This window comes from Brassica napus, chromosome C6 (assembly GCF_020379485.1).
Source record: "Brassica napus cultivar Da-Ae chromosome C6, Da-Ae, whole genome shotgun sequence".
In the NCBI taxonomy this organism is placed as follows: domain Eukaryota; kingdom Viridiplantae; phylum Streptophyta; class Magnoliopsida; order Brassicales; family Brassicaceae; genus Brassica; species Brassica napus.
The window spans coordinates 47,926,543-47,943,378 of record NC_063449.1 but is presented as its reverse complement, the minus strand read 5'-3'; the positions used below and the strand labels follow the sequence as shown (position 1 = coordinate 47,943,378).

The following is a 16,836-nucleotide window of genomic DNA, read 5'->3' as shown; positions in this document are numbered from 1 at the left end:
AAAGGAATATATTAAGAGGCATTGTAGAAAAAAATTTCATTGTATTAGAGAGTACTTAGACAAAAATAATTCCAAACCGGAAACATCTAAGACAGCCGGAGGATTTTGATTTACTTGAGGGGAAAGAAAGAGAAGGGTCTAAAAGAATCATCCACTCAAGGGAAGAAGAAGAAGAAGAAACACACTAAAAATCAATTAGCAAATCTCATTTTCTGCCGCCTGCTACTCTTGGCTTCGCCTTAACCTCGCTTTCCTGCAAACACAAATGCCATCATCGATTAATAAATACACACTGCTAACAATACTGTTTACAAACACATGTCTGGTCAACACTACTATGAGTGAGTCACTACGCACCTGTGGCATGTGCAAGAAAATGCTGCTTTTCGCCGTTGCCGGGTTGTGATTCTCTGCACCTTTGTTCCAGTCATAGCACGACTACAATAACAACAAACATCCTTTTACTCCATCTTCTCCAAACGTCTTTGTATAATAATACCAAAAAAAAAATTATCAGAAGATGTAGCCTTACCGCATATGCGTATATAGATCCATCGTGATTAAACGAACTGCAAGGAATTGGCTGACTGCACCTTGACATGGCCTGCCATTCGTGTGGGAGAACAACTGTTAGATATTATATATTAAGAAAAGCATTTAATGAAACGCAAAGATGCAGCATGATAATACCTTGAGTCTTTGCTTACTATCCTTGTCCCAGAAATTGAAGGCCCCATCTGAGCCAGCAGTGGCAAAAGTGCCATGTACCTTAACATTACACAACTCAAACAAATCACGGTTTGTTCCATCTACTAGTTTGATGCTGCTTGAGACTACATATATATCCATAAAATGAGAGCTTACCGGGTGGAAGTTCAGAGCGTTAACAGAATAGATCTCATTCCCATCTCTGTGGCATTTGAATGTGAAGTTTTTGTTTTGTTGAGAATCATCCAGATGATGAACACCAACCCGCCCCTCAATTGAACCAACCTATAGATATACAGAGAGCATTGGATCAAGATAAGATGTGGCTAATAAACCAACTTCCAACGGTATCACACTTTATTTGTCACTAAAATAACATTGAAAAGGACAACATTTGTAGAAATAAAAGCGCGTGAGAGCAGAGAAATATTAGCATCAGCAAACAACATACCAAAAAGCCTTGCTGATCAGGGAAGGCAGTAACACACCTCGTCTGGTACTTCAGCGGTGACACGATTCTCTTGAACTCGGTCTGCAGTTTATCAATTTAATAAAAAAGTTCATTACACAAGTCATAAAAATAGAAAACAAGGGGAAAATCGTACCTGGGGATTTTGCAAGTTGAAGACAATGAGATTCCTATCTGCAGTTCCGACAACCAAGAGCGGATGTTTCACAGACAATGAATAGCATTTATCTGGAAGCTGTTGAGTATGCACAGGAGTTTGCTGCCTTGTATCCCAATATCTGGAAGGAAAACCAATACACATTGTTAACTAAACTTTACGCACATAGATTAGTTTTATCAGTCAAGCATATAATGAACAGCCCATTCTCACTTCAATGTCTTATCCCAGCTTCCAGTGACGAGGAGATTCATTCCGGGGATCCAGGCCATGTCCACAATAGGAGCATCGTGTATAGCAACAGTTACAGGTTGACCACCAGACAACAAGGGCCACATTTTGGCTTGCTTATCACATCCTCCACTAAAGACTGTGCTTCCATCATCTTTCCAAGCAGAACATAAGACCTTCATCACAAGAAAATCATCAGATTCTAAGCAAAAAAAAAAAAAAAAAAGCACAACATATTACCGGCTGATCATGGGATATAGATGCTTTAGGAGCACTAGCTAGAGAGGTTCCACTACGAGATATTTCCCAACATCTCACCTGTAATAACACACACGAAGCCAACTCAAACATTACAAACTGAGAGACGAATCTGAGACAAACAAGTTAAATAAGAACCCACCGTATTAGGGGAAAAAGAGAAAGGAAGAGTAAAAACCTGATTGTCCCAAGAAGTGGCGACAAGAATATCAGCTCTTGGACTAAAACTTAAGCTGGAGATAGAATCTGCGGGTGATGGAGTAACCTGCAGGGAAACCTTTTGTGTGAAAATTTGAACTTGACATACCTTTAATATAGATAAGCTAAACGTAGACATCCACAAGGAAGCAAACAAACGATTCCTTTGAGTAGTAGGATACTACAACGCTAAACGGTTGTTAAAGCTACAAAACAAGACGCTAACAAAAGATTAAGACTTTCTGAGAATCCAATTTGGGTTTCTAGATAAGTGACTAAAAAACCCTTTCGAATCTCAGCCGTAAAATAATACCAGCTGGGCAAGACAGAATAATAAACCGCCATTCATTACCTCATAGGATTTATTAGGGTTCGTGTTCGCGTTCGCCGCCGCACCAAAGGTAGCCATTATCACGCAGAAGAGGAGGGGGAAATCGAAGTGAGTCTGAGAAGGAAGGCTACAAGGATCCTTATTTACGAAGGTCTCCTCCTGCGTCAGTCGGACGTCCGGCTAAGCGTTTATTGGACGCTCAAGTTTAATTAAAAAAAAAACATAATGGGCCTATTATTGAGCTTATTTTATGGCCTAATATTTTGCTTATCCGATTTGAAGCCGGTCGGGTCGGTTAGGAAGCGGATCACCCAAACCGACCCATGAAATTAATCTGATTGTGCTTGCAGTTATCCTTGTTCTTGATCGGATTTAAGTTTGCAAAAGGGATCCGAAATAATGAATTTGAGTTATTGGTCTCATATATTCATTTTACGTAATATTTGATCATGTTGATCATATGTATTTCATACATCTGAATGTACTAATTATGTTCATGATTATGCATTTATTCATTTAATATTTTCTTTTTGGTTTTGTTACATTTTGAATTGGTTTTGACGTGTTCTGGTTTAGCTCCTTTCTATTCAATTTTCATTTTCAAACCCAATTTACTGGCCATATCATTTTTATTTTTTTAAGAGAAATTATATTGATACACCAGTTGGTTAAATCTTGCTTTGTTCTTCTTCTCGTTATGATAAACTCTAACACAATTAAACCATTTCATGAATTCGGAAAAAAATGTTGTTAATTCCACCACTAAGGATAATCATAAGAAATAAGAAGAAACACTTTCTTCTATTGAAGATTATTGATCGATTGCTATTTTATCTCATTTTCCATCATTTCTTGTGTTTCATTCTGGTCAGACTAAGAGGGATGCTTTAGGTCGCTCTGTAAAAATCGAAGATCTAACGGAGAAGATGTGGTCTGATGCCAAGTTAATAAAGATGTTTTCTGATCTCCAGAAGAAGATGTTGTCTCAACTTAGTGGTGTAAGTTTGAAAAGGATGTGGATTGATCTAATGGAGAAGATTGAAGATCTTAATTATTGTCAAGCTTGGAGTAAGTTTGTATCCTTGTCATTGTATAGTAGCAGTCAATCATAATAAATTATGTAATCGTCTGTGATTTTTGTTTAAATGTATGGTGTGAGCAAAGATCTGATTGTAAGAGAACCTGCTTATGTGAATAATGATGGAAGCCTAGCTTAGTTCACGTGATTCTCTTTTGATATTTAACATAATTTTAATGATTTACACACGTAGCAAGTTGTTAAAATATATCTCCCAAATATATATGATGTTTGCACATATAATCAGACGCTCAACTTTAAGAAAAAGGAAAACATAATGGGCCTATAATTGGACTTATTTTATGGCCTAATATTTTGCTTATTCGATTTGAAGCCGGGTCGGGTAACTAGCGGATCATAACCCAAACCGGGCCCATGAAGTTGATCTGATTGTGCTTGCATATTGTCTTTGTTCATGGATCTCACTGGGTGGATATATTTGATCCGATTTGAGGTTGCAACTGCAAGTTTTTTATTCATGGATCTCAAGGGATAGTATAGAAATAATGATTTGAGTTATTCGTCTCATATATGTCATTTTACATAATATTTGATTATGTTGATCATATGCATTCATAGATCTGATTGTACTAATTCGGTACATGATTTGTAGTGTTGATGCAATTCCATTATCTATTGCGTTTTGGTTTTGCTATATTTGGATTTGGTCCTTGACGTTATGGTTTAGCTCTTTCTGATTTAATTTTTATTTTCAAACCCAATTTACTGTTCTCAAAGATAAATTAGATTGACAGTTCAGTTGGTTAAACCTCGTTTTGTTCTTTTTCATTACGATAAACTCAATCAAACCACTCCACGAATTCAAAAAAAATATGTTGTGGATTACACCACTAAGGATAAGCACAGAAAGAAAGAGAAACACTTTCTTCCATTGAAGATTACTGATGGATTAATTAAATCGCTCTGGCTAATTTCTTTTTTTACATATGGTGGATTGTATCTTAGGGGATTAACTCCTAAAGTTTTATCTTATTATTCCTCTTTGGGATTTTATCTTTTTATCCCTTCGATTTCATGAAGAAATATATCCCAAGAGATGAAGAGCCCAATTTACATGTAGTGAAATCTTTGTGCAGTTACTAACTCTTTCTTGGTGGAAATTACACTTTCAGATTTGTTGTTTGAAGATTATACAACTTGCAGTAAAATCTCTTTGGATAAATATCCTTTATATGCATCCTTGACTCATGTTCAGCCCAATGACACTATCTTGGAAAAAATGAACTTCCATTCGATTTACAAGAGTGTTTCCACCGATGTCACACTTAGCACCAATTCTTCTGTAAGCAGTTTTTAAATGATTTCATTAGAAATTCAATAATAAATAATAAATTTGCTTGCTTTATTTAGTTGTTTGCTGGTTTATCGTGTGTGTCTCTCTTTGATTCGGGTGTTCCAAATTCTGGCAACGTAATCTACCATATCTTTCTATTTTTCTACTATCGACAATATCTACAGTGGATGTATTTGATCCGATTTGAGGTTGCAAATTCTTTGTTCATGGATCTCAAGTGATCCTATATAAATAATGAAGTTGAGTTATTGGTCTCATTTATATCATTGAACATAATATTTTATTATGTTGATCATATGTATTCATAGATCTGATTGTAGCAATTCAGTACATGAATTGTACTATAGATTTAATTCTTTTTATCTATTGCTTTTTGGTTTTGTTATATTTTGAATTAGTTCTTGACATTCTAGTTTAGCTCCTTCCTATTCAATTTTCATTTCCAAACCCAATTTACTGGCCATATCATTTTTATTTTGTTGAAGAGAAATTAGATTGATACTCCAGTTGGTTAAATCGTGCTTTGTTCTTCTTCTCGTTATGATAAACTCTAACACAATTAAACCACTCCATGAATTAGAAAAAAAATGTTGTTGATTTCACCACTAAGGATAAACACAAGAAATAAGAAGAAACACTTTCTTCCATTGAAGATTACTGATGGATTAATTAAATCGCTCTGGCTAATTTCTTTTTTTACATATGGTGGATTGTATCTTAGGGGATTAACTCCTAAAGTTTTATCTTATTATTCCTCTTTGGGATTTTATCTTTTTATCCCTTCGATTTCATGAAGAAATATATCCCAAGAGATGAAGAGCCCGATTTACATGTAGTGAAATCTTTGTGCAGTTACTAACTCTTTCTTGGTGGAAATTACACTTTCAGATTTGTTGTTTGAAGATTATACAGCTTGCAGTAAAATCTCTTTGGATAAATATCCTTTATATGCATCCTTGACTCATGTTCAGCCCAATGACACTATCTTGGAAAAAATGAACTTCCATTCGATTTACAAGAGTGTTTCCACCGATGTCACACTTAGCACCAATTCTTCTGTAAGCAGTTTTTAAATGATTTCATTAGAAATTCAATAATAAATAATAAATTTGCTTGCTTTATTTAGTTGTTTGCTGGTTTATCGTGTGTGTCTCTCTTTGATTCGGGTGTTCCAAATTCTGGCAACGTAATCTACCATATCTTTCTATTTTTCTACTATCGACAATATCTACAGTGGATGTATTTGATCCGATTTGAGGTTGCAAATTCTTTGTTCATGGATCTCAAGTGATCCTATATAAATAATGAAGTTGAGTTATTGGTCTCATTTATATCATTGAACATAATATTTTATTATGTTGATCATATGTATTCATAGATCTGATTGTAGCAATTCAGTACATGAATTGTACTATAGATTTAATTCTTTTTATCTATTGCTTTTTGGTTTTGTTATATTTTGAATTAGTTCTTGACATTCTAGTTTAGCTCCTTCCTATTCAATTTTCATTTCCAAACCCAATTTACTGGCCATATCATTTTTATTTTGTTGAAGAGAAATTAGATTGATACTCCAGTTGGTTAAATCGTGCTTTGTTCTTCTTCTCGTTATGATAAACTCTAACACAATTAAACCACTCCATGAATTAGAAAAAAAATGTTGTTGATTTCACCACTAAGGATAAACACAAGAAATAAGAAGAAACACTTTCTTCCATTGAAGATTACTGATGAATTACTCAAATCCCTTTGACCAATTTCTCTTTTGACATACGATGGATTGTATCTTATGGTATTAACTTTTGAGGTCTTATCTCACTATACTTCTTTAAGGTTTTATCCTATTAATCCTCTGATTTCCAAGAAAAATATCTCCCTATAGAAGTTTTTTTTTTTGCATTGGAATATTTCATTAACTGATAGGAAGATCAGTTAGTCTACCATATTTTTTCTTTTTTAAAAAGATAAGAAATCGTTCTAAGTACTCTAATTGATTTTTTTTTTTTAATAACTTGGAAATTACAATCGCAGATTTGTTGTCCGAGGACTATACGGTTTCCAGTAAAATCTCTTTGGATAAATACACTTCTCTATTTCTTTGACTCATGCTCATCTCAATGGCATTACTTTGGGGAAATTGAACTACCAATGGATTTACAAGAGTGTGACAAATGAAAGCTAGAAATTCAGTAATGCATTTGTTTGCTTGTTTTGTTGGCTAGTCCACTATAAAAATAAGTGATTTGGGACTTACGCATGGTCTATCATTTCTCTCTCTCTCTCTTTGATTCTATAGTTCCAAATTCAGGCAAGGTATATCTACAATGTCTTTCTATCTAGTTTTTCAAAAATATACAATAAATTTGTAATCTGAAATAATCAAATAGAAAATATCTCTCAATTTTTTTTAATTGTTATAGTTTCCATACAATACGTTTTAAAATTTTATTTAGTTATACTGCATAAAGAATATTTGGTTAGGATAATTTATATTTCTATGTGTGTTAAAAAAATATATATTAACATCTATCATTTTAGTATTTTACGAGATTGTATAAGTAAATTCATTGTTCCATTTAAAGAATATAGCTCTATTATTTTATTAAATTTTATACATCGTAGAATCTATCATATTATTTTTGGTAAATTTTATCAATATATAATATTTTGGGTATTATGATATTAAGTCTTTTGATTTTTGTTATGAGATTAACATTTTTAATATTAGATAACTTAATTGATGCATTATTGTATTAAAAATATTTCAATTTTTTTAGTAATAGTTTGTTAGATTTTTTTCTCAACAGATTTTGTGATAACTAAAATAAAGTTTAAATTTATATTTAAATTATTTTATTATTAATATTCTTATTGATTATAAATATTTTATAGAAATAATATAAAATTGATTGATTAGTGTAAATAATCAAATATATCATATTAACTAATTAACTAAATACTTTTAATATAATTTGTCAAGACTCGAGAATATATAACAATAGTGATTCTATTTTAATAGAATAGAGTATTGACAAAGGAGAATCGGCGAAGTAATAAGAAGAAAAAATTGGTGGACAAAGAAAAATCAGAAAAAAACTGAAATTAATTTTTGTAGAAAAAAGGACAAAGAGTATACAGTACTCGGATAAATAAGACACGAGCTTGATAAAAAAAAAAAATAATAAGACACGAGCCCACCATCGTCTCGAAGAAAATAACAAACTTGAGAAGCAGAGCGAACCCTAGTTTCCCGATCATGGCGCCGATTCTGAGATCCGTCAATTTTGCGCAGGTAATTGGAAGGTTTGGTTATGATTATACTTTCTGAAGGCAGGAATTTGATATATTCATCAATTTTGCGCAGATAACTCGCGGGGGGAGATCTGTTGCCCGCAATTTCTCTTCGTACCGCAGAAGCTATGGTAAAGTTGTCATGAAATCTGTCAAATTCACAAGCAATCTTGTGGATTCAGTGTAGTCTTATAATTAAAAGAAATCAACACTTGTATTGGTTTGGTTTTGTGATTGTAGAGTCGAAGCGAACAAGAATAGGAATCGCAGATGTCTTAACTCGAGGTGCAGGAGCCACTCTGGGTTGTTACTTTGGTATGGAGAGAGTGCCGTATATTTTAATTCTCTGATTTTGCATTGACGAGTCTAATAAACCAATTTGTGATTTTGCAAAGGTTATAAGTTAACTGGACACTGGATACCAGAACTCGAGGAGAAACGGCAAAAGGTAAACGCAAAAGCGAATGATTGATATTGTGATGCTATTTTATCTCATCGTATAATCATCCCTTGTGTCTTTTTTTGTCTGTTCAGGCTATGAGGAATGCTATGGGTCACTCTGAAAAAATAGAAGACTTAAGGGAGAAGATGTGGTCTGATACTAAGTTAGTAAAGGTGTTTTCTGACCTCGAGAAGAAATTGTTGTCTGAACTTAGTGGAGTAAATTTGGAAAGCATGTGGTCTGATCTAAGGGAGAAGTTTGGTTTCGACCAAAGATCATAATTATTGTCAAGCTTGGCTTTGTATCCTAATTGTCTGTGCTTTTTTTTTATATATGTATGGTGTGAGCATCTGTGATTGGAAGAGAACCTGATTATCTGAACAAACATGAAAGTTTAACTTATTGTTCACGTGATTATTTTTGAATATTTAACATAGTTTTAATGATTTTACACTCTCTTACAAGTTAAGAAAAAAACTCCCAAATATATATGCTGCACATATAATCCAGTCGAACTCTTGAAAGGAGGGGCCAAGTCATTGATAATATGAATGGGGCAAGTTGTTCATCCCAGTGAACTGGTTGCCATATTTGAATCTTTTTGAGACATCACAATTTCACCTTGATCATCATTCACAAAAGAATCTTCCATAAGCCAAACAGCCTTAAAGACATAATGAAAGAACTTTCTTTGCTTGAAAGTCTTGTTACGTTAAGAACGTCTTCCACTGATACTGATTCGCTATTTCTTAGACCAGAGTTCAAACGACTTTAGATACATATCTTTTGCCGATTCATACATGCCCACTACATCATGTGTAATGTTAAACTCGTTTTAGTTAATAAGCCGTTAATGCGATAAGTTTGACTAGTTAAACTTGCCTGGACAACATGAAAATGCAACGAACGAATAATATTAAATACAACTCGAACAAACAGTAGACATAAAAGCCCGAACGAACAATATTAAATACAACGTAATGCCCATAGATTATGATTTTTTTGTTTTGTTTACACAGCATAAAACGAACTAAACACAACAAGCATCAAACAGAATATTAATTGTTCACAGGATCAAGCACCGAACCAACGAAGGACATCACGGAAGCTCGTCTTTGGTTTCTGTAAGAGAAGACATATGAATGTAGTTTTAGATTTTTTCTTGTAATGTTCCAATTCCAAATCTTTATATCCCAAAGTTTTAAAAAGAAAAAGAAGCATACCGAGCCACGTCTTTCAGCCAAATCTATTTCGATCGTTCGACGGTGTTCAAACATCTGGATAATTGCTGGTGTATGAACAAAAAAAAACGCAAAGCAATCACGTTTCGTAATAAGGATAAATCTCAATATAATGCAAAATAAGATTAATCTCACCCCAACTAGTGACAGCACAATATCCATAGGTCATATATCTGCCAAACCAATAAAGCTTCTCATTAATCTGCGAACCGCCGCCGGTGACAAATCTTCTTCTGCCTCCCTTAGTCTCTGGGCAATTGGAAGAAGAATCACAAATACAAATAGACGCTAGGGAATAAGAGATACTTACCACTGTTTCCAAGGTATGAACGGAAACTACGGTGAGACCCAACATCTCTCCCTCCCCGACTTATCTGAGCAAGCACGGATCTAAGATTTGCCTGCATGATCGAAAATTAGGGCTAGACTTTCCTTTCCTTTCCTTTCCTTTCCTCTGATTTGCCATCTTTATCTCGACAACAATACGGTCTTTTTGCGTTGGGCTACGTTCTTTTTTAGAATATTATTATGTTTTGATAATTTCAGGCTGCAAGCTCAACTTCGATTTACTCGGGCCGAGTCTCTTCCCTGAGATAAGAATTATAATGTCAAAATTCTTTTTAAAAATGTAAGCTGGGCCGGGCCGATTGTTGAAGCCCATATAAAACTATATCCCACATTTTGTTAAACGAAAACCCTATCTTGACTGATTGCTATATATAGGTGTACTTCGCCTTGGAATGTGAGCCTCTGGGAGTTCTGTCTCAGAGATCTAATCTCTTTAAAGTCAAATCTACAAATTCTCTGTTTACGTCATAAACTTTTTTTTTTTTTTTTTGTGTTCTGTCTTAGGGATCTAATCTCTTCTAAAGTCAAATCTAAAAATTCTCTGTTTACTTCATAAACTTTTATTTGTTGTTGATAGATGTATGATAAGATTATGTACATATTCATACATGTTCAGATATTTACTAAGCTATGCAGTTTCTGTTCTTCAATGTTTTCACATATATGTATATATGTTTTATATATCGGAGATTTCTTTATTAGCTTTTTCACATTTTTTCTATCATATGCGATTTTTTTATTCTTTGATCAACTATGGATCTGATCAGTTTGATCCGATTGTGCCTGCAATTGTTCTTGTTCATGGATCTCAGTGGATATGATGAATTTGATCCGATCTGACTTTCCAAATTTTAATTGTTTGCGGATCCTAGTAGATATAATGTATTTGATCTGATTTTGATGTTGCAATTTTCTGTTCTATATCTCAAGGGTTATCATCTATATCATTTTCAAATTTTAATTGCTTATGTATATCAATGAATTTGAGTTCTTCCTTTTTCATTTATATCCTTTACTTTTTTTTTTTTTTTTTTTTTTTTTTGATAAGTATGTTAATTTCATTAGGTTAATAATGATAGATGGGATACAAATAGTATTTGCGAACAAATCCTAATGCATCAGTGGTAGCTAATTAAAGCATATCATTTATTATTGCTTGTATGTTTTTATAGATCTTATGGTTCTTGTCATTTTACATATATGTTACTAATGATTATGAAACTATTTATCATATGTTCTTAGTCAACATGATTATTTGATCCGATTTTGATGTTTCAATTTTTTTTTTTTGTACAAGGTCCATGATCTATGTTTACCCTATTGATAATATAAGTTTTAGTTTTGTCTCATTTATATATGTGCCTATTGGCTTATATGTTTTCATAGATCTTATGGTGCTTATCATTTTACATTTTATGTAACAATTGATAATATGTTTATGGATCTTTTTTTATGTTAGCAGTTTTATTTTCCATCTATCTCAATAGATTTATCTACTTGATCGTTTAGAAATAGTGTGTTGTGTTCTCATATATATCAGAATTACAGATGTGGCTATTGATAAATTACGTGAATAGCCCAAGAGGGCATTACAATGTTTAGATAGGTCCAAGATTGTTTTGATTTCATTAACATGAATGATAAAGCCCAAGAGGGCGTTCCTCAGTTCAGTCACGCCGGAGTACCTTGACTCTGCCAGGTCGAAATCCGTTACCGAGACCTTGGAGATAGACGAGCGGTACCCTAATTCGTGTTATCTTTAGTCTACATCCTTTTATTATTATTATTATTATCGATAAGCTCTAATTCAGAAAGTTTTATTCCTATTTTGATGAACTCTTGAGGTATCAATGTCGCTGAATCCCCCTACCAGGATAATCTTCTTAAGAAGAAAGAAAATCACAGATTTTTTGCTCAAATCCCTGTGTCCATTGACTCTTGTTTCATCGGGTGCTTTGATTTCGCATTGGAAATTTGGTGAGTACACATCTCTGTACCCATATGAGAGTTCATGGATCATTACTTTCCAAGGGACTCTCAACCTGGGTGCTACTCTGATATTGGCAGAAAAGCAAGAGGTATATGCTAATAATCCCTTTGCTTACCCTGGTTTGTTATAGTTCGATTTGTCATTTTGTGTTTGTGTAAATGCAGATCTTCTGTTTGAAGACTTTCCTGTGTGCAGTAAATTTCGTCTAGATAAGCACCCTTTCTCTGCCTATTTGACCCATCAAAATGATTTGCTTGCTATCAGTCCAAATGACATATTTCTTGGGGAAGGGCGATTTTCTTGGTCTGTCAAAAGTGTGACTAATGAATTCACCATTCGTACTAACTCTACTGTGAGTCGGTTTTCAATTTTCTCACTCTGTAAAATATGATTTGATATTAATGATTTAGTTTTGCTTGTTTTGCAGCTGGCTTTCAAATCCACAATTAATCAAATTGCCTTCAGAGTTCTTCCCGGTTTGTCCGCAGTATCAGAATTTGACACTGCAATTGCTAATTCTGGCAAGGTACATTGTCCATTTATCCCTCTGTTTCTTGTCAATAAAACAGATCTTTGCTTCTAGTAACTGGTTTTGTAAATTGGTTAGTACTTCTTAGTCCTATCGGTAGGGTCTAGCAAGTCTCGTTCTATTTAATATACTCTGTCTCTGCAATGTCTTTAAGCAATAAGAAAAACTCTGTTGAGATTTTGATATATTTTCTCTGTGTTTGAAAATGTTTAATTATTTTTAACAGTTACAAGTGCAATTCATGCACGATTATGCTAGCTTTAAAGCTAGCATTGGAGGATTATTTCATGACACCAATATCGGTGTTTCTTCGGTAATTGGCACGAAGAATCTTTCCTTGGGATTAGATTTGCTACTCCATACAAACAACCTTAATGTCACAAAGTTTGATGGAGCTTTTGCATATACGACCGCAGAAAGGAGGACGTCGTCTATTGCTATGTAAGAAAAATCTGCCCATTTTTTGTTTATTTCCTTTACATATTGTTTGTTTTAATTTTTTCCTTCTGTTTATATCCATTCCTTAGGAATGAAATGGCGCATGTGTTAGTGGCATCGTATCATCAATTGGTCAACTCCGACACGTCTTTTGGGGCTCAGTTTAGGTACTCCTTCATCGACCAAGTACCTGTTCTTACCTTGGGTGTGGAACATAGACTTGATCCACACCTTTGGTTGAAGGCTCGAGCTGACAACACTGGACAAGTTAGTGCCATTTTTCAGTGGTATTTCATGAGGGTGTTGGGAGAGTTCAGACCTGCCTATTTGCCTAGGATTGGATTGGGTATTGCCCTCAGCTTCTGAAACTCTTACAAAATAGCAAAAACATCTTCAGTGCCTCCTCATCTGATCATCTATGTTTAGTCTTTGTAATTCTCTTTTATTATCTTGGTTCAAGTATGACAATTTGTTCTATTTTGACATTTAGTATTCTGTAAACTGTGATTTCTTACTTTGTTTAAGAATCTCTTTAGTTGGCAATTATATCTTATGTGAATATATTACTGGTAACTTCTAGTTTCTTGGAAGCTCCAAACCTTGGCGACGCCTTTAACAAGGCTGTTGCGGTCACTGTTACTAAATTTAAGTTGTAGGAAAGAGCGAGCTGACCACTTAAATTTGGGTTGAACTCATTATCAGGATCAAATGAGAAGCACTAAACTCATTATCACTGGTTAACAAGGACACAACTAAACTTACACAAGCTCTCTTGCTTGTTTGATGGCATACTCAAAAAGATGGCAGAAGAAATATGCGAATTGCTTCTGTCAGGTCTGAGTCTTAAGCTGTTACCCTTCAAAATATGATTTATTGTTACCCTTGTGAACAAATAATGCTTCCTACATAAATATGTGTTCTGTATTAAAACTTTCTGCTCTTATTCTTAAGTTTGGTGTTGGCTCCTCATGTTCTATTATCAGGCATATTTGCTTTTCATTAGTTCTTAAATAGATACTGCCGAAAGTAATATATTAATCAATCTAAAAAAGTGTATGGAATATATTCTCATTTAATTTCATAAAAAACAAGTCCATAGATTGATGCTTCTTCACTTTATCATTCCATGTCTCTGATTACTGAGACTTGAATTTGATATATAAATATAATTGTGTAAAAAATTGTATCCAAAAACTGAAAGTGTAAATAAGATTACAGAAAAATAAGGGTTCTTTGCATATTAACAAGATTACAAAGCACAATCGCAATTAGGTGAAAGAAAAAAACAGAGAAGATTTTGTATAACAACAAAGCAAATCAAACGGTGGAAGATCCGAGAATCACTGGCGATGAAGGATGCATAGCACGAGGACGCCTTTTCCTGCTTCGACCACGAACTTGAACTGATGGAGACGAAGATGACGACGACGGAGTATCAATCGTCGTAGAGCTCTCTCTGCTCGATCCACCCGTCAGTTTCTTCTTCTCAGTCTCTGCTTCACATGACTTGTCTTGATTGATTCGGTTATTACCGAGCTTGGTCGCGTTTATGGTCGCAGGAAGCACACAGTTGCACATGAATCCTACCATTTTAAAACAGAGCAATTCAACTTCAGAGCACAGAAAACAGAGTCCTTTTCCCTAAAAATGGAAACTTTAAGCCTAACCCAAAGTCATGTCTTAGCTTCCAAGCTCTTCTTATCAATCAGAAAACGTATTTATCAATAAACCCAGAAGCTAAACTTGGATCTTAAGCATAAAGATCGAACATTTCAAGCAAAAACTTAGTTCATATTTTAGTCTACATTGTAACCAAAGGCTAAGACTTTAAAAGTAGGCCACTACTGTACTGACGTCTTCAGTAAGAAAGAAACTAAACCGTAAAGATTGAAGGGAGTGTTACCAGAGAGTTTACCGATTCTTGCAAGCCGGTTAACCCAACTAGGAATTGGATTCCCGGTTAACTTAATACAAATCTCATCGCAGAAGTGGTTGCAGTTCTTGGTGATGAGGTTGTAAGAGCTTCCTTTGTAAATCTCCGAAAGCTCCTCCATCGTAGCTCTCACTTCCAAAGGCCCAAGATCCGTTTTACCAATCAAAATCGATTTCCTAAACGTAAACCCTTCGCATTGCTTCGGTTCCCCTTCGAAAATGCCCGTACTTGGATATTCATGAGCTCCATATGCATACTCTATACCATGAACTACCCAAAAAAAAAAAACAAATAATATTTTTAGATAATTCGAAAGTCAAGTTCTTGAAAATTGAAAGCCAACACTTTTGAATTTAAACGACGAATTAACTTCAAATCCCAAGAAACTTCGATCTAAAATGATATTCTATGTAATATTAAGAGCATTATTTAGATCTAAAGATGAAGTTTAAAAAAGATTCTAAAACTCAGGAACCAAAAAAAAGACTAACCTTCAACACCAGAATGGTAAACGCCAAGACCAAACCAGTAAGCATAGCCATTGATGGGAGTTAGATCGTAGACATTGAGATAAACCGGAACGTTTCCTCTATCCACCACGCTTGAGTTTTTCCGGCACAGCATTTTCAATTTCTTCCCTCTCTTTCTTTTCAAGGTTTAACGCTTACCACTAAAGATTCAACGCCATTACTCAAACTTCTTTGACCACCGGAGAGAGAGAGTATTGCCGGCGGCAGAGAGCAGCCGGACGGGAGTTCTTGAGGTGGAAGAAGAAGACTTGGTTCTATATAAACTGTCTGAGTTGATGACAATTTATTTACCCTTTCCACTTTAACGTAATTACACAAAATGCCAATGACTCGTCTTTTGAGATTTCCAATGCTAATTATGTTTACACTTTTCGATTAAGAAGTTAAAGGAAGGAGAAGGAGCATTATTAATTAGTCTTGAGATTATTGATTAAACAATGCCTAATCATATTTACTTCCATAAATGAATACGTTTTGTTTATTGTTATTTACTTTATTTTCCCTTGCCATGTTATGATTATTTATTTCATATTAAATACATATACGGCTCAGTTACCAGAATCGTTTTATTTAATGGTTTGCCTAAAAAACCTAAATTAATATTTGGCGGTATGATGCTTTAATAATTTACAGTCTATTATGGGGTCCAATATAAAGCTTAATATTCGTTATCTTTGGCTCAACTTTTGTCTAGAGACCACCCTTTTTTTTCCTTTCAAATTGACTTGAAATTGAGTAATCATTTTAAATTAAGTAGTGCGGCTAATTATGGTGCAAAAGTATGTGATAGTACACAAATAAACGATTTGTGGAAAAATAAATGATACTCCTAATCATGAATCTATGTGTATTTATCCACCAAAACCAATAATCTTCCTTTTCTTTATATTCTTTAGGCAATCAATTTTCTGTTTAAAGCATTTGCTATTTTCTGAAGCAAACCATATTCTTTTAAGTATATAAAGTTATATAATAAAATGTAAGATGTTTTAAATACTCTAAACCAAAGTGATGTATGAAAAGTTCAACTTTTCTCTATCTTGCAAAAAAAAATGAAATGTGTTGAGGCATGCCACTAATTTGCCTTGGTTAAATCCAAGATAATACGTTTCCCTAAGGCATCATAATATAAAAGTTTAAAATTAATAGTTAGAAAAATAATTTGATAAAAAGAGGTCCACATCATAGCTAACAAACAGTCACCAAAGCTGGAAAAAACAAGGCAAAGTGAAAGAGACTATTGGAAAAAAATATTGACAAAGATACTGGTTTTGATTAGATCCCAGATCACAGCTTCATTAAGATCTAACCGGTTTATATTTTTAAAAATCGTATCGGAACCGGTTGGT

At 34.0% G+C, this 16,836-nt stretch overlaps 5 protein-coding genes across 9 annotated transcripts; 2 read left to right on the top strand and 3 right to left on the bottom strand.

The window, feature by feature from the left end:
• Positions 1-21: 21 nt before the first annotated feature.
• LOC106430699 (protein RAE1) lies at positions 22-2,585 on the bottom strand. 2 transcript variants are annotated; one of them, XM_013871486.3, is made up of 11 exons: positions 2,374-2,585; positions 2,002-2,088; positions 1,806-1,883; positions 1,548-1,741; positions 1,314-1,455; positions 1,160-1,240; positions 865-993; positions 691-768; positions 533-604; positions 358-438; positions 22-253 (listed from the first exon to the last, which is right to left on the bottom strand). In XM_013871486.3, the coding sequence occupies exons 1-11, from the start codon at positions 2,428-2,430 to the stop codon at positions 206-208; spliced, it is 1,047 nt and encodes a 348-aa protein (XP_013726940.1). In that variant the 5' UTR covers positions 2,431-2,585; the 3' UTR covers positions 22-205. The 2 variants fall into 2 exon arrangements, with proteins under 2 accessions (XP_013726940.1, XP_048617602.1); XM_048761645.1 differs by lacking the exon at positions 2,374-2,585 and having other exon boundaries at positions 2,002-2,175.
• Positions 2,586-7,885: 5,300 nt separating this feature from the next.
• LOC106430734 lies at positions 7,886-8,895 on the top strand. Its single transcript, XM_013871527.3, has 5 exons — positions 7,886-8,037; positions 8,110-8,167; positions 8,277-8,351; positions 8,432-8,484; positions 8,571-8,895. Exons 1-5 carry the CDS (start codon positions 8,002-8,004, stop codon positions 8,757-8,759), a joined length of 411 nt encoding a protein of 136 aa, XP_013726981.1. The 5' UTR covers positions 7,886-8,001; the 3' UTR covers positions 8,760-8,895.
• A 479-nt stretch (positions 8,896-9,374) lies between these two features.
• Positions 9,375-10,226, bottom strand: LOC106430732. Its single transcript, XM_013871523.3, has 4 exons — positions 10,030-10,226; positions 9,855-9,968; positions 9,702-9,766; positions 9,375-9,600 (listed from the first exon to the last, which is right to left on the bottom strand). Exons 1-4 carry the CDS (start codon positions 10,124-10,126, stop codon positions 9,553-9,555), a joined length of 324 nt encoding a protein of 107 aa, XP_013726977.1. The 5' UTR covers positions 10,127-10,226; the 3' UTR covers positions 9,375-9,552.
• An 880-nt stretch (positions 10,227-11,106) lies between these two features.
• On the top strand, positions 11,107-13,597 carry LOC106430772 (mitochondrial outer membrane protein porin of 34 kDa). Of its 3 annotated transcripts, none has more exons than XM_013871575.3 (6): positions 11,107-11,805; positions 11,912-12,145; positions 12,222-12,409; positions 12,485-12,583; positions 12,813-13,027; positions 13,114-13,597. In XM_013871575.3, exons 2-6 carry the CDS (start codon positions 12,079-12,081, stop codon positions 13,388-13,390), a joined length of 846 nt encoding a protein of 281 aa, XP_013727029.1. In that variant the 5' UTR covers positions 11,107-11,805; positions 11,912-12,078; the 3' UTR covers positions 13,391-13,597. The 3 variants fall into 3 exon arrangements, with proteins under 3 accessions (XP_013727029.1, XP_048617601.1, XP_013727028.1); XM_048761644.1 differs by having other exon boundaries at positions 11,108-11,712; positions 11,868-12,145; XM_013871574.3 differs by having other exon boundaries at positions 11,108-12,145.
• A 593-nt stretch (positions 13,598-14,190) lies between these two features.
• Positions 14,191-15,780, bottom strand: LOC106416362 (deSI-like protein At4g17486). Of its 2 annotated transcripts, none has more exons than XM_013857232.3 (3): positions 15,449-15,780; positions 14,928-15,227; positions 14,191-14,607 (listed from the first exon to the last, which is right to left on the bottom strand). In XM_013857232.3, the coding sequence occupies exons 1-3, from the start codon at positions 15,579-15,581 to the stop codon at positions 14,342-14,344; spliced, it is 699 nt and encodes a 232-aa protein (XP_013712686.1). In that variant the 5' UTR covers positions 15,582-15,780; the 3' UTR covers positions 14,191-14,341. The 2 variants fall into 2 exon arrangements, with proteins under 2 accessions (XP_013712686.1, XP_013712694.1); XM_013857240.3 differs by having other exon boundaries at positions 14,940-15,227; positions 15,449-15,738.
• Positions 15,781-16,836: the final 1,056 nt, after the last annotated feature.

Coding starts and splice junctions, on each gene's coding strand:
- LOC106430699 (XM_048761645.1), bottom strand. CDS start 2,160: ATGTCTACGTTTAGCTTATCTATATTAAAGGTATGTCAAGTTCAAATT. Junction 1,884..2,001: donor CCACTTCTTGGGACAATCAG/GTTTTTACTCTT, acceptor GTGTTATTACAG/GTGAGATGTTGGGAAATATC. Junction 1,742..1,805: donor CTATATCCCATGATCAGCCG/GTAATATGTTGT, acceptor CTTGTGATGAAG/GTCTTATGTTCTGCTTGGAA.
- LOC106430734 (XM_013871527.3), top strand. CDS start 8,002: ATGGCGCCGATTCTGAGATCCGTCAATTTTGCGCAG. Junction 8,038..8,109: donor GATCCGTCAATTTTGCGCAG/GTAATTGGAAGG, acceptor AATTTTGCGCAG/ATAACTCGCGGGGGGAGATC. Junction 8,485..8,570: donor TCGAGGAGAAACGGCAAAAG/GTAAACGCAAAA, acceptor TTGTCTGTTCAG/GCTATGAGGAATGCTATGGG.
- LOC106430732 (XM_013871523.3), bottom strand. CDS start 10,126: ATGCAGGCAAATCTTAGATCCGTGCTTGCTCAGATAAGTCGGGGAGGG. Junction 9,767..9,854: donor TTGTGCTGTCACTAGTTGGG/GTGAGATTAATC, acceptor TTCATACACCAG/CAATTATCCAGATGTTTGAA. Junction 9,601..9,701: donor TGGCTGAAAGACGTGGCTCG/GTATGCTTCTTT, acceptor CTTCTCTTACAG/AAACCAAAGACGAGCTTCCG.
- LOC106430772 (XM_013871575.3), top strand. CDS start 12,079: ATGGATCATTACTTTCCAAGGGACTCTCAACCTGGGTGCTACTCTGAT. Junction 12,146..12,221: donor TATTGGCAGAAAAGCAAGAG/GTATATGCTAAT, acceptor GTGTAAATGCAG/ATCTTCTGTTTGAAGACTTT. Junction 12,410..12,484: donor CCATTCGTACTAACTCTACT/GTGAGTCGGTTT, acceptor CTTGTTTTGCAG/CTGGCTTTCAAATCCACAAT.
- LOC106416362 (XM_013857232.3), bottom strand. CDS start 15,581: ATGCTGTGCCGGAAAAACTCAAGCGTGGTGGATAGAGGAAACGTTCCG. Junction 15,228..15,448: donor TTACCATTCTGGTGTTGAAG/GTTAGTCTTTTT, acceptor TTTTTTGGGTAG/TTCATGGTATAGAGTATGCA. Junction 14,608..14,927: donor AAGAATCGGTAAACTCTCTG/GTAACACTCCCT, acceptor TTAAAATGGTAG/GATTCATGTGCAACTGTGTG.